Source organism: Branchiostoma floridae, chromosome 5 (genome assembly GCF_000003815.2).
Source record: "Branchiostoma floridae strain S238N-H82 chromosome 5, Bfl_VNyyK, whole genome shotgun sequence".
Classification (NCBI taxonomy): Eukaryota; Metazoa; Chordata; class Leptocardii; order Amphioxiformes; family Branchiostomatidae; genus Branchiostoma; species Branchiostoma floridae.
Genome location: NC_049983.1, coordinates 21,872,054 through 21,884,400, shown reverse-complemented (window position 1 = coordinate 21,884,400; position 12,347 = coordinate 21,872,054). Strand labels below are relative to the sequence as shown.

General features: G+C 41.9%; 3 protein-coding genes across 7 annotated transcripts in view; 2 read left to right on the top strand and 1 right to left on the bottom strand.

Annotated features, from left to right (window-relative positions):
• Positions 1-10,138, bottom strand: part of LOC118416268 (exocyst complex component 3-like) — a 16,595-nt gene extending 6,457 nt beyond the window's left edge. Inside the window, exons 1-11 of the mRNA XM_035821355.1 lie at positions 10,034-10,138; positions 9,514-9,626; positions 9,008-9,140; positions 8,374-8,523; positions 7,881-8,004; positions 7,304-7,418; positions 6,831-6,901; positions 5,442-5,603; positions 3,949-4,083; positions 1,906-2,183; positions 6-1,368 (exon numbers count right to left, since the gene is read on the bottom strand). Of these exons, the coding sequence (XP_035677248.1) occupies positions 6-1,368; positions 1,906-2,183; positions 3,949-4,083; positions 5,442-5,603; positions 6,831-6,901; positions 7,304-7,418; positions 7,881-8,004; positions 8,374-8,523; positions 9,008-9,140; positions 9,514-9,626; positions 10,034-10,138 (2,749 nt within the window). The remainder of the gene's footprint in view (positions 1-5; positions 1,369-1,905; positions 2,184-3,948; positions 4,084-5,441; positions 5,604-6,830; positions 6,902-7,303; positions 7,419-7,880; positions 8,005-8,373; positions 8,524-9,007; positions 9,141-9,513; positions 9,627-10,033) is intronic.
• Positions 2,520-5,473, top strand: LOC118415388 (general transcription factor IIE subunit 2-like). The gene is made up of 4 exons (XM_035819959.1): positions 2,520-3,150; positions 3,926-4,022; positions 4,491-4,627; positions 4,966-5,473. The coding sequence occupies exons 1-4, from the start codon at positions 2,599-2,601 to the stop codon at positions 5,074-5,076; spliced, it is 897 nt and encodes a 298-aa protein (XP_035675852.1). The 5' UTR covers positions 2,520-2,598; the 3' UTR covers positions 5,077-5,473.
• A 1,424-nt stretch (positions 10,139-11,562) lies between the features above and the next one.
• LOC118415387 (serine/arginine repetitive matrix protein 1-like) overlaps positions 11,563-12,347 on the top strand; it is a 17,386-nt gene continuing 16,601 nt past the window's right edge. For all 5 annotated transcript variants that reach the window (XM_035819957.1, XM_035819955.1, XM_035819953.1 and 2 more), the window contains exon 1: positions 11,563-11,716. In XM_035819957.1, coding sequence (XP_035675850.1) covers positions 11,619-11,716 — 98 coding nt within the window. In that variant the 5' untranslated portion in view covers positions 11,563-11,618. The remainder of the gene's footprint in view (positions 11,717-12,347) is intronic.

Below are 12,347 nucleotides of genomic sequence, written 5' to 3'. Positions count from 1 at the left end.
GATACGCTGAACTGCTCGATGACGGCCTGGATTTTGACTCGCGCGACGGAGTTCGTCGGTAGCGAGATGCTTTGACTTCAACTGCTGAGTGTACTCCTTGAAAGCGAGACAGTTGTTGATGATGGCGATCATGTAGGCAGTAAAGAATAGAGAGCCACTGCGATCCTCGAAATGCGTTGTCTTGTAAGTCGTGATGGCCTCTTGGTACTTCTCGGTGAAGCGCAGGACACACTCCAGTAGCAGGTCCACCACTCTCAGCTTCAGGTGAGGGCTGACCAGTGCGGCCACCTCCAGATGTTCCCAGATAATCTGGAACACAATAACCGGCAGCTGGGTCAGGTAGTAGCCGTCACCGTCCGCCTCTGGCTCCGTGTCTTGCTGCCAGTCGTTGACGTCTTTGTTCAGGGTGTTCTTCGTCCAGCTCGTCACGTTAGTGTACAGAGTCTTCAGGTACTGTTGTTGGAGCTTTGTTCTGGTTTCTTCCGTCAGCAGGGGTGTGAGCTGCGATGTGTCGATCTCCAGTTCGGGGTTCCCCATCAGTTCCTCTGACTCGTACGTGTTGTACCACATCAGCAGGGAGATGATCTCGTTAGACTCCAGCTCATCCGAGATCAGCTCCTGAAGATGCACGGACAGGGCGTTGTGGTACATGCTCACCATGCGCTGGAATATGTTGTAGTCGGGCGGGAAGCACTGCTGGAACATAACCTTCACGACCCTCAGGTCTTCTAGGACGTACTTGCGGGTGATTTCCAGATGGCGCACCAGCCACATCTTGTTCAGGTCCCTTGTTTCTGGCAGGTGTCCTTCAATTCTGGTGGCAACCGACACCTCCAAAGTCTTGAAGCAAGTCTCTCTCCACTTCTTGGGTCTGCCCGGTGGAAGGAAGCCTGTGATCTTCTGTCTCTGCAGCATCTCCCTGTCTGTGCGTTCCTCCCGTTCGATGATACGCAATGCCGTGACCAACATGGTCGGGTCCTTCCGTACCATGCTCAGGGCCCGGGAGATACTGTACCAAAGTTGTTTCGCCATGGAATCGGAGAGTTTCCCAACATCTGCGAAATAGTGCCTCAGTAGGGCATTGTCAGTGGGGCTGGGGGATGGTAGCTTGTGCATCTCATAAAGAAGGTCGTCTCGCGAGGTCTCTAAGTCCGTCAGGAGTTTGTGGGCTCGCAACAACTTGTTCTCGTTGATCAACTGTTGGGTCTCCTCCACCGTCTCCGGTACAGTGAAGATGTGTTTGAGGTTCTCTACAGCGGAGGCAAGCTGACTATGGCGCGCTCCGACCGCCTTTACTTCCTTCACCTTTCGTTCAGCTCGTGACACTTCTTGTACGTCTCTTCCACCTTCGTTCAACTGCTTTTGGACCTGAGGGGACACAGCGGCAGAATGTCATATAGAGGTAATCAACCATCACGATTAATGGCCTTTTTTGTGATTTCAACCTGAAAAGTAAATGTACTTGACTGAAAAAGCATTGTTCTATTCTCGTTTGCACACAATCTGCTAATGCCAGCTTTGGCCCATCTTTGGTCACATCTAACCTTTGCTCATCTAACTCCACTGACTGTGCAAAGCTAAATGAGGAAATGGGAGTGGTCAAAATTGACTGGGGTATACTTTGACTTGTAATAAGTTGTATACACTGAGTGACATAGCCTTTTGAATTGATCTTTTCTTCCATTAAAAAATTTCATAGAATTCTGTACAGCAGTCTAATATAGTTTTCATAAGCTATAAAATCGTTTCTGGACTTCCAAATCTGGTGTGATGGTATATTTGATGGAGTCACACAAATTTGACCTTTGACCCTCTGCAGCGATTTTTAGCTCGTCTGGGTTTTGATACAGTAGAAAAAAAAACTTATATACGGTTCGATCAGAACAACATGATGTCCATCCCTACCTCCTGCACGTCCTGTAGCGCCGTCCCGAGCTGTCCCAGCCCAGTCTTCACCCCGTCTAGCTGACTCTGCACCGCGGTTTTCAGCCGAGCCTCCACCGAAGCCTTCTTCCTGGCCACCCTGCGGCGGTACTGCTCAACTCTCTCGAGCTGGTCCGGCCGCTGTAGCATGTTAGCGACGTGTTTGGCCGCCGTAGAAATGGCGTCCACTTCCGCCTTCTCCAGATCCTCTTCTTTCACCATTGTGTTGTCTTCCATTGTCGTGATTTTGGCCAAGGAAGATCAGAAAAAGAACGACAGTCTAAAATTTTTGTAGACTGGCGGCCATCTTGGGTTTATCAATGGATCGTCCATTCCAAATTAGAGAGGTTTTATTTTATTGCATAATAAAAAAAAGCTACTATCACAATAAAATCTTACCAATACCAACAAATAGAATTATTATAAATGTATTTTACATTACGTAGTATTTGAATATCAAGCTATCAAAGTCTAAAGATTTATTTTCTAGCTTTAAAAATCTTAACTACCCTTTACATTAAATGGAATAGTTTACAGGGCGTGTAGCGCACGCGCACTTCCAGAAGTCGTCAGTTGACAATTTTCAAGCCGAGGGAAAGTCGTGAGTTAGTTTCTGTGTAAGAAATGTTAAAAATTCTCTGATATTTCTCGTCTGTTGGACTGCAAGCTGCCAGTATGGATCCAGCATTACTCCGGGAACGGGAGGCCTTCAAAAAGCGGGCTCTGGCCACGCCTGCAGTGGAGAAACGCAAGCCCAAATCTGACGACTTTTCCTCCAGAAAACCGGCTAAAAAGGCGAAGCCATCAGCTTTCTCTGCCATTTCCTCTAGCAAACCTAAACATGGGAAATCCGGCAGTTTTGACTACAAAACGGCGCCGGGGACGTCTCAATACAAGTTCAGCGTGCTTGCCAAGATCATAAACTACATGAAAACTCGTCACCAAAATGGGTACACGCATCCGCTGTTGTTGGAGGAAATTCTGGACGAAACGAAACAGCTGACGGTCACCATTGCCACCAAAAACTGGCTCGGGACGGAAGCTCTTCCTAACAACCCTAAGATACAGCGTCTGCCAGACGGAAAGTTCGTCTTTAAGCCGAAGTACCACATGAAAGACAAGAAGGCCCTCCTAAGACTACTAGACAAGCACGATCAGAACGGGCTGGGTGGGATTCTGCTGGAAGATGTGCAGGAAGGCTTGCCGAAGTATGAGAAAGCAATCAAGGTGAGAGCTAAACAAATGTAGGTACAGGTACATGGCATTAGGTACAGTTCCGGACCTGTTCCAGTACGGATCCCAGGGGTGCCTAAGCATTTGCACGAACCCTATGAGATTCGTACGAACATTATGTGATGCACACGAATCACTACTATGTGAAAACGCACGAACCTTATATGAAAATCACATGAATCACTATGCAAAAACGTACAATTTACGGTACAAACCTTATGTGATTCGCACGAATGCGCCTCCCCCCGGTGACACACACAAACCTTATGTGATTTGCATGAACCTTATGCAAAACCGGCCGACCACCTCCGGGTCACGTGACATTACGTCATTCGCATAAGGTTCGTCACAGCCTCACAGGTTTGTCATATAATTATAGTGATTCGTGTGAATCACATAAGGTTCTACGTTTTGGCATAGTGATTCGTGTGATTTTCATAAGGTTCGTGCATTTTCCCATAGTGTCAGTGATTCGTTCGAATCACATAATGTTTGTATGAATCTCATAGGTTTCGTGCAAATACTTAGGCACCCCTGTAACAACTTTAACAAGTTTGATAAACATCTGTACTGTACGTAAATAATTTTACAGGTATCTTGACGACTAAATGAGTGTCTTAACTGTCTTACAAAATCTCAAATTCAAGTTATTTACTTTTCATAATGGGGTGAAGTCTGCCATCTCTCATTGCCTAATTTTTATGTATATTATATTTCATACTGTATATTTCATTGCTGACAATAAATCTATACACATGGTCTTTGACAGGCTTTGGGAGATCGGGTCCTGACCATCACTCGACCAATCGACAAGAAGAAAGTCCTCTTCTATAACGACAAAGACTGCCAGCTCAACATAGATGAAGGTGAGCTTGTAACTCAGGAGATGTAACAAGCCGTGCAGGGTACTCACCAGGAGTTTTTTCACTGTATAAGGGGCACATGAGTAGTGCTTCTGGGGTTGGGGCATCCTCCCTCAGAAAAGTTTTAAATTATAACTCTCAGAACTTTTTCCTGCATATTTAGGGCCAAATTTTATGATATAAAACCAACATTTTTTCTTCATTTTTTCCTATAGAACAGAAAAGCCCCCTACTCTGTTTGAGACCCAGCACAAGGCCCAAAACAACAGCGCAAGGGTCCAACTCAGTGTATGGAACCCTTTGTTCAACTGCACTGTCAACAACACTGCCAGTGCCAGTGCATAATAAGGATGTCCCTGTGACCCAACTATTACTATTAGTAGCTCTCATAGTGGAGCTCCTGGTTCCTGAAATAGTTTAGTGAAGCTGTTGAACTTGAAACATTATGCTTAATAATTTCCCCTCCCCCAGAAATCCAGAAGCTGTGGCGTTCTGTAGCTGTAGACTCCATGGATGAGAAGAAGATAGAAGAGTACCTGAACAGACAAGGCATCAGCTATGTACAGGATACAGGGAAGAAAATAGCTCCAATGCAGAAGAGGAAAAAGGTACAGTGTTGTGAAACTATATCAGGGTTCAAAATACATTTAATACCCTTGAATTTTACATGTAATTTTTTCTGTAGGATGAGAAAGGTCATTAAACACAATACCATCAGTATTATTTTGAGGACGTAAGACATATTGGACTACTCATCTAGTCCCAAAGATAAGATTAAAGGGGGACAAAAACTGCCATTTTATTTTGAGATAAGTGTGTGTCAATGCTTCATCCTATTTGATAAACTAAGAATGACTTTTCAGACTAGAACAAGGTACATGTATTAATGAAATGAAAGTATACTTGGGTTTGTGTTTAAAATGTTGTTTGTTTGTTTTCCCTGTAGGTTGGGAATCGTAAGAGGAAGTTCAAGACGCTGAATGACCACATGGGTAATGTACTGGTGGACTACACCAGCCAGGGAGCGTCGGAACTGGGAGGGATCAAGACTGGTTAGGGTGGAGGCTCTGGGATGGGAAAGACTTTTTAATGACTATTATCCTTTCATCAATATAATTTCTATTGATAGATCCTGAATTTGCCCGTTTGCTAAACCATATGCTGCTTTTCATTGCACATTGTATACAAGGGTGATGGTTTGGTATGACGTTTCAACCATATATTTCTGCAAAACTGTCAGCTTCAAACCAAGTAGACAGAGTGAGTAGGCATGGCGGAAGGATGCCAAAGTACCTTTTTTTCTATATAACGTTGTTGCTGCAGGACTAGTGTAGTAATGTAAAGGATACATTCCAACATGACATACACACTCAAAGTGTGAAAACAATTACAAAAAAATATGTGTATAGTTCTGTCACTTACATGACCTGTAAAATAAAACATTTTTAAATGAACTATTTTGCGGCAGTTTGTGTTGTGTGTTTTCATGTGGATTTGCACTTTGACCTGTACTGACCTTGACCGCCCAGATAGAACAGCCCCTGATCTCAACCTCCTCCCTCTCCCCTGATGTGAACATGTGATCTGGAATGAAAAGCAGAGGGATAAGTGGGTGAGTGAGAGAATGAGGGTGAATGAGAATGAGATTTCATAATGAAGACAACTTTTTTTTTGCTAAGCTTTTATTTTTATGAAAGCTGAGATGGTTCAGTCATGTAGCAAGGTCATCTCAGCTTGTAAAAACCATACTATACGGGACAGTCCCAGGAAGCCGGAAGACAGAGGGACAGATGGGAGAGGACAACATAAGAGAGTGGACTGGTTTGAGTTCAGCCAAAGCGATGATAGAGTAGTGGATGGCGTCTTGGTGGCCCAACGACCCATACAAAGGTCAAGGGATAGGTGAGGCAGGGCTCGAAATACACTTTTCAGTCAACTTGCACCTGTGCAAGTTAAGCCAAAGGTAACTTGCACCAAAGGAAACTTACTTGCACAACCCAAAATAGTGAACTGTTAACCCCTTATCTCCTCTTCTGAAAATTTGCAAATGTACGTGAGTAAATGGGGATACATACCGGTAAAGACCACATGTTTTGATATTTGTTTTTCCGTAGCGTATTTTATTTTTGGTTTGAAATTGTACAAACTGTTTCATAAAAACTGTGAATTTAGGCTCAATTAAAGACAATTCAACTCGATAAGATCCATAGATTTCTTCTGGACTCATCCAGTGACATCCATCACAGTAACTAGTCTTAATCATCTCCAGAATGAAGTGGTAGAACAACTCAATACAATACATATAACTGGAAAAACCAGTTGAACTAATTAGTATGCAAATGTAACTCATATGCAAATCAAGGTAAGACAGCACCATAGGAATCATTAGCATTGTAGAGATGGATTTGTCTAAAAAAAATAGTTTACCTGGATGTCTAACCAAATTTAGAAATAACAAATTTAGGCTTTTTTTTATTCAGTGTTATTTTCTTTTACCTTTCAATGACAGACAATATTCTCGGTGTGTGTAAGCTTTTTCTAATGTCAGGTATTAGAGGACAAAAGTAACTTGCACTGGTGCAAGTTTGGTCTAAACTTACTTGCACCACACCAATTTTACCTGCACAAACTTGCATATGCATGTGGTATTTCGAGCCCTGTGAGGTGAAGTTATTTTTCTAAACAAACTTGTATCAGGTTGTGGTTCCCAGAGGATGTCATCCATGTTATCAAATCATTAACATGGCATCACAGATAAACAAGTTTCTGTCCACCACTTTTTGAAAACTTTTCAAAGACCAAAAAACTCACTGTTACTGCACTTGTCCAGCAAGGCTTGGCTATACTCCAGGGCTCCAAAGTACAGCAGGGCTTGAGGGATCCTGTGTGTAAAGAATAGTTAAAGCAGTCATCTCATAGTGCAAAGCTTAATCAAAGAACGGTAGAAATGTGAATTATGTTAAAGATAATATTGACATTTTTGTGGTAGTAAAGTTTTTTTGTGACCTCCTAATCACAAACTTAAAACCTCAGCAAAAATACTTGTTCTGACTTCTTCCCAGCCATCCCCGTTTGTTTTATTCACCAACTTGAAACAACCCCAAACTTATGCATATCTTGGGGATTACTGGTGTTGCATTTAGTAGATCTCTTTGCATTGAAAAGTATCTGCATGTCGTCTGCTACAGAAGCTGCGGATGAAGTGACATTTTTTAAAAATTTGTCAGTCGTAGTGTACCTGGTAGAATTATTAAAGTTGACACTACAGTGTCATTCACACGCACCTGTAGTCAGCAAACATAGTGATGGAGCTGATGTCATCAAACGAGCCGTAACCTTGGCCTTCAAAACACGACCAGATGTCAGCGATCAGGATCTGTGCTCGCTTGTAGATGGCAACTGGAGCAACAGAAAAACAATCATCTTACACTGTAGAACAGGGATGTTTTGAGTGACATTCATCACTCTTCTTCACCATCTGACACTTTCAAGCAAGAGGATTGAGCCAGCGGTCACTACACAGGATGGTACTCAGGCTAGTTATTACAATGAACTGGCAGAAAAATCAATACTTGTACATCTAGTGGTAACATCAACAAGATGGTGGTAGCCACCTAACACAAAGAAGAACTGGAAAATGTTCAATTGTGTCTTCATAACAACCCACTGCCAACCAACTAAGATCACAGAAAGGCTATGGGACAGGCGTATTATAACTCCAAAGTCTCTTCTGTCCTCTAGAATCTGAAGCTATAAAGTATAATACATCAGGCTACCAGAATAAATGGGACTTAACCTTTTCCAAAGTGCCTTTAGACAGCTTGCCAGTCATCTAGAAAAAGTCAAACAAAAAAGTAGTACCAGTTTTTTCCTTGAACACTGCTTCGTCTCTGTATGAAGAAAAGTTGGAGACCACCAGGGACAAGAGCTTCTGTGCACTGCCTCCACACTTCCTGATACAGTTCACAAAACTGCCATCAAACTTCTGAAATAAAGATTGAGTTAGTGGTTAGAGTTGTTGTTTGTAAGCCTCCTGTACAATTTTCCTGTCTGCTGAACCTGTACAATTGGAACATTTCTATGACATCAAGTTTTGATGTTCAATAAAACATTTGTATAATTTTTCTCATATATCATGTCATATCATCGGATAAGAGGCAGTGATTTAGCCTATATGATCTGCTTCTGAAAATTAGTGTCCAGATTCTCCTCTTATTTTATTTCATCCCTATATACGGAGGAATAAGTTTTTCTCTCTCTAACCTAGCTGCATACCTCCTTGAACACTTAATGTATTTAACTCCCCTACAAGGAGGAAGACATGTTAGTTTTTGTCTCTACCCTAGCAGCATACCTCCTTGAGCACCTGGCCCGCCTCTCTGAGATTGTTGACCCTCTCCTGTAACATGGGCATGTCCGTGTCTGAGTCAGACCTCAGGAGGTACGCCAGCTCCTTCTCAGTCATGCCTGCATAGTAACCAGGGTTGGTGATTGGGATACCCTCCTGGAGTAATATATAATAGAGGTTGAACCTCTAAGTTTGTGGCATGTAGATTTTGTAGCACAGGAAAAAAAAAGGAAAGTGATATTGATCCAGCGAAGAGCTTGTCTTCCAGAAGTTCCACTGGTTGTGACAGAGAAGACAAACATTTATAATGTACAGTGTTGACAGGTTCATTGTACCGGGCAAATTCCCCTAGATCTTTTTGACAAGCACAAGAAACAGTGGACGGACCATGGCTTAAGTCCTAAGGACTACAACCCTTTCCAGTAGCATGCATGTTGGGTTAGCGACACAGACGGGATCGAACTCACAGCTTCTAGTTACAGAGGCAGGGTTACTATAAACCACTCGACTACGCATGCTGCTAAATTAAGTGTGAGCACAGCACTTGTGAGTTTCTTGGTATGTCTTGGGGCTGAAACAAAAGAATAGCTACCAAAGTTACCAACCTTGAACACTCATCCAGACAGTACATGTTACTCACCTCCATGGCCCTGTTGACAGCAGCACACAGTGACCAGTACCCCGTGTATGTTTGACCCTTGTACTTGACTTTGTACTTCTTGTCTTCACTTTCACCCCAAAAGGAAAAGTTCAGGGTGTCCACCAGAAAGATCCTGGAAAGGACATAAAATATATATTAGGCCATACCAATTTAACGAATTGGTTGTTAGAATCACCCGCTCCTATTTTTCCTTAAATGATAAAAACAAAATTCACTCCACCTTTCATTTAGGGAATTTTCACCATTGAATTACAATGAAGCCATTCAACAACTGTCTAGTACAGTAAGTGCCTATAATGTGGGTACATTTATGATTGTAGTAAAATTTTCTTTGATGATAGACATAAATACAGATATAAAAGCTGTACTTTTGATAATTTTCAACAGCTTCTGTACAGGGGTAAGAGTTGAACATCCTTGAAGGAGATCCAATAGACTAGGTCTATGATATTGATAGCTTTGCTGAAAGTTCTTTAACAACTTACCAGTCCACGGCCTTCTCGTCCATGACTTTAGGGTTGAGCTCGTGCCCATCTGTTGCTCCTGCTCCCTTCCACAGTTCTACAGAATAGTCTCCCTTCCTCAAACTCTCAAAAATCTGAAACAAAAGGTAAGACTGGTTATACTGATTCTATTCTCATAATATTTTCTCAATTCCTTGTTGTAAGTACATTGTAACTGTTACATCATCCTCATTACTGTTACAGTACTTGGAGAATGAGTGGCTATCTTCAAGTGGCTATCTTTTGCAAGTAGAAACTACATGTAATTGTTATCAACACTTTGTCAGCTGTTGTGTTATTCTTTGATAAAGTGTAAAGAATAAAGATATGTCCCGGTATGACATGTGTTAGTTTTCTTTGTTATAGAAATGCTCATTATTTGCCCACATGCATTAGATTTGAAGTCTGATGAGGTGTCATCCATAACATTTACTTGCTGTGGCCTGATATATAAATGTAGCAGCAAGCTGGCCATAAAAACTGTAGTAAGGTAATGAGTTACCACTCCTGCTGCCTTCTTGACTCCATCCGGTAACACCTTCACATCTTGACTGTTCTCTGCAATAAACTTTCCCGACTCCAGAGGGGGGAGAGCTTCAGCACTCATGGTGGATCTAAAGTAGTAGGAATAAGATAAATTATGTAACGGAGTTATAAGCAAACACATGCATACTTTAGTAAATGATTGATGTCATATTTATTGATCACAATACACATTATTTCAGAACATTGCAATTAACAACCAGGGCTCTCTTTTTTAGAATCAACATACCTTTATTTCAAGCACTGAAGGCATAAATGACCTGATGCATGTGTGAAATGGCCATCAGCCTGATGGCCATTTCACACATTTTTGGTAACAAATTTTAATCAATTTTGCAGCAGTTTTTGTGGCATTGTTATTGACTTGAAGATCAATGTCATGAAGTTTTGAGTTTGGATACTTGATTTTTTTACCAAGCTGAATATAACTCAGACTTTGCAAGTCATGTAAATGCATAACAATTATCCCCACACCCCCTGCAGTGTCTAGGTATGGGTTCATCAGAAGGTGTTAATTACATGGCACAGAACAATAGGACAGTTTTCCAAACAGTGACTACACTATAAACAGCTGTTGTCACACCTACTTAAGGAAATTAGTGACAGTTTGTAGGTGAATGTTTCATTTAAACAATTCAGTTTATGCAAACACCATGCATTGTTGTTTAATAGTGAGCAGTGCACCTCAACTAATTTTATGCACTGCTCGTAACAGTTAAGGTCCAGATCAATCATCTGTTTTAAAAATTTAAAGTTACACATGAACCCAAATTCTTTAGACTTAGTGGTAAATTGTCATCTTTGTATGAGAAAGTACATATTTGAGTTTCAAAACAAGTCTCTGGTTTTCTTATTCTAGTACGTTAAAAATTGTCATTTGGAGTCAGGATTTCCTTTGGAAAAACGCCAGGTGTCCACTACTACTTCAAGTACTTGAGTTCAGGTACAGGTACAGGTGCGTACACCAGGTGTTCAGGTCCGGACTTGTACCATAAGAATTTCACAGGTTCGTTTCTGGAGGTAAATATCCGATTCTTAGAGATAATGAATTACCTTTAAAATTTTACACCAAGGTCCTTTGTTATACACTGATAAGTTTAATTACATAGTTGCATAAATACATTCAACCCAAAGGCAACATACCGACGGTGTACAACGAAGTGTGATATGTGAAGCACTCTAAATGACGCAAAACTACTTGAAGTAATGATACTATATTAAAACAGTCCCAAACCATGTGATCAGAGCCCCTGTTCCCGTACTTCCGGGTTTTCAGCTGGTGACCTCTCCGTGACCCCAAATGTGTGTCTCTTATGAAGAAATCACGGGTACCACTTCCAATATCACTACTTTCCTCCACGCACAAATAGACCACAAATCGTGATAAATTTTACCGCCAAAATAAATTATATATAGAGTTGATAGTTTTAAGTTTTGAGTATGGAAAGTTATTGGTTTATTCCGCTATATTGGGATACCACAAATCACCAAAAGAGCCTCCACATTCGCGCCTGCGCACGTGACCGGTCAGACTAGTGGAGGAAATGGCGGGCCTGGGACTGAAGGGAGTTTACGTTCCCGCCAGCCAACATACTCTCTTCATCAGGGGGCTGCGGGGGGACACGGACAAGGACGAGATCATGTGAGTTAGCTCAGGATACTCCCACAGAAGTCTCATTGCAGTGCCGACTTGTTTAGTGGTAGCGCCGACCTCTTGTTTGTAAACAGAACTCGCGCCATTTTCTTGAGGCATGCGAGTCGCCCTGCTCATGTCTTGTACATCAACGTTTGTTGTCTTCCGCAATCCAAAAGAAGATTGACTTTGGCACAAAGTAGCTGCTAGATTTGTAACTATATTTACGTTTTGACGCATCAAATTTTGCAAACGATTATCGGATTTTGTCGTTCGATGTTCAGACGAGCTGTCCCAAGTTTACATCTGGCGGGAAACAGGCGTCTTTGTGTTCCGCATTTTCGATGGAGGAAGGAAATCTTGTCCCTTGAATTCGTAACATTATCATATTGCCTTTTTTGCCTGGTGTTGAACGACACTAACGAAGAATTATGTAGGTCAATAAAAATTATTTGCTTGTTGTTGGGTTTGTTTTGTTTCAGACGCTGTTTGCACATGATGCGACACTCAGATTATTGATATGCTGCGACTGCACATGCGCAGGTCAGAGGTCGAGGTTCCTGATTGTAAACTGATCTTGTCTCAACCACTCTTTTGGAAGTGTCCAAAAAAACGCGACCTCCACAGGTCAGTTTGCAAA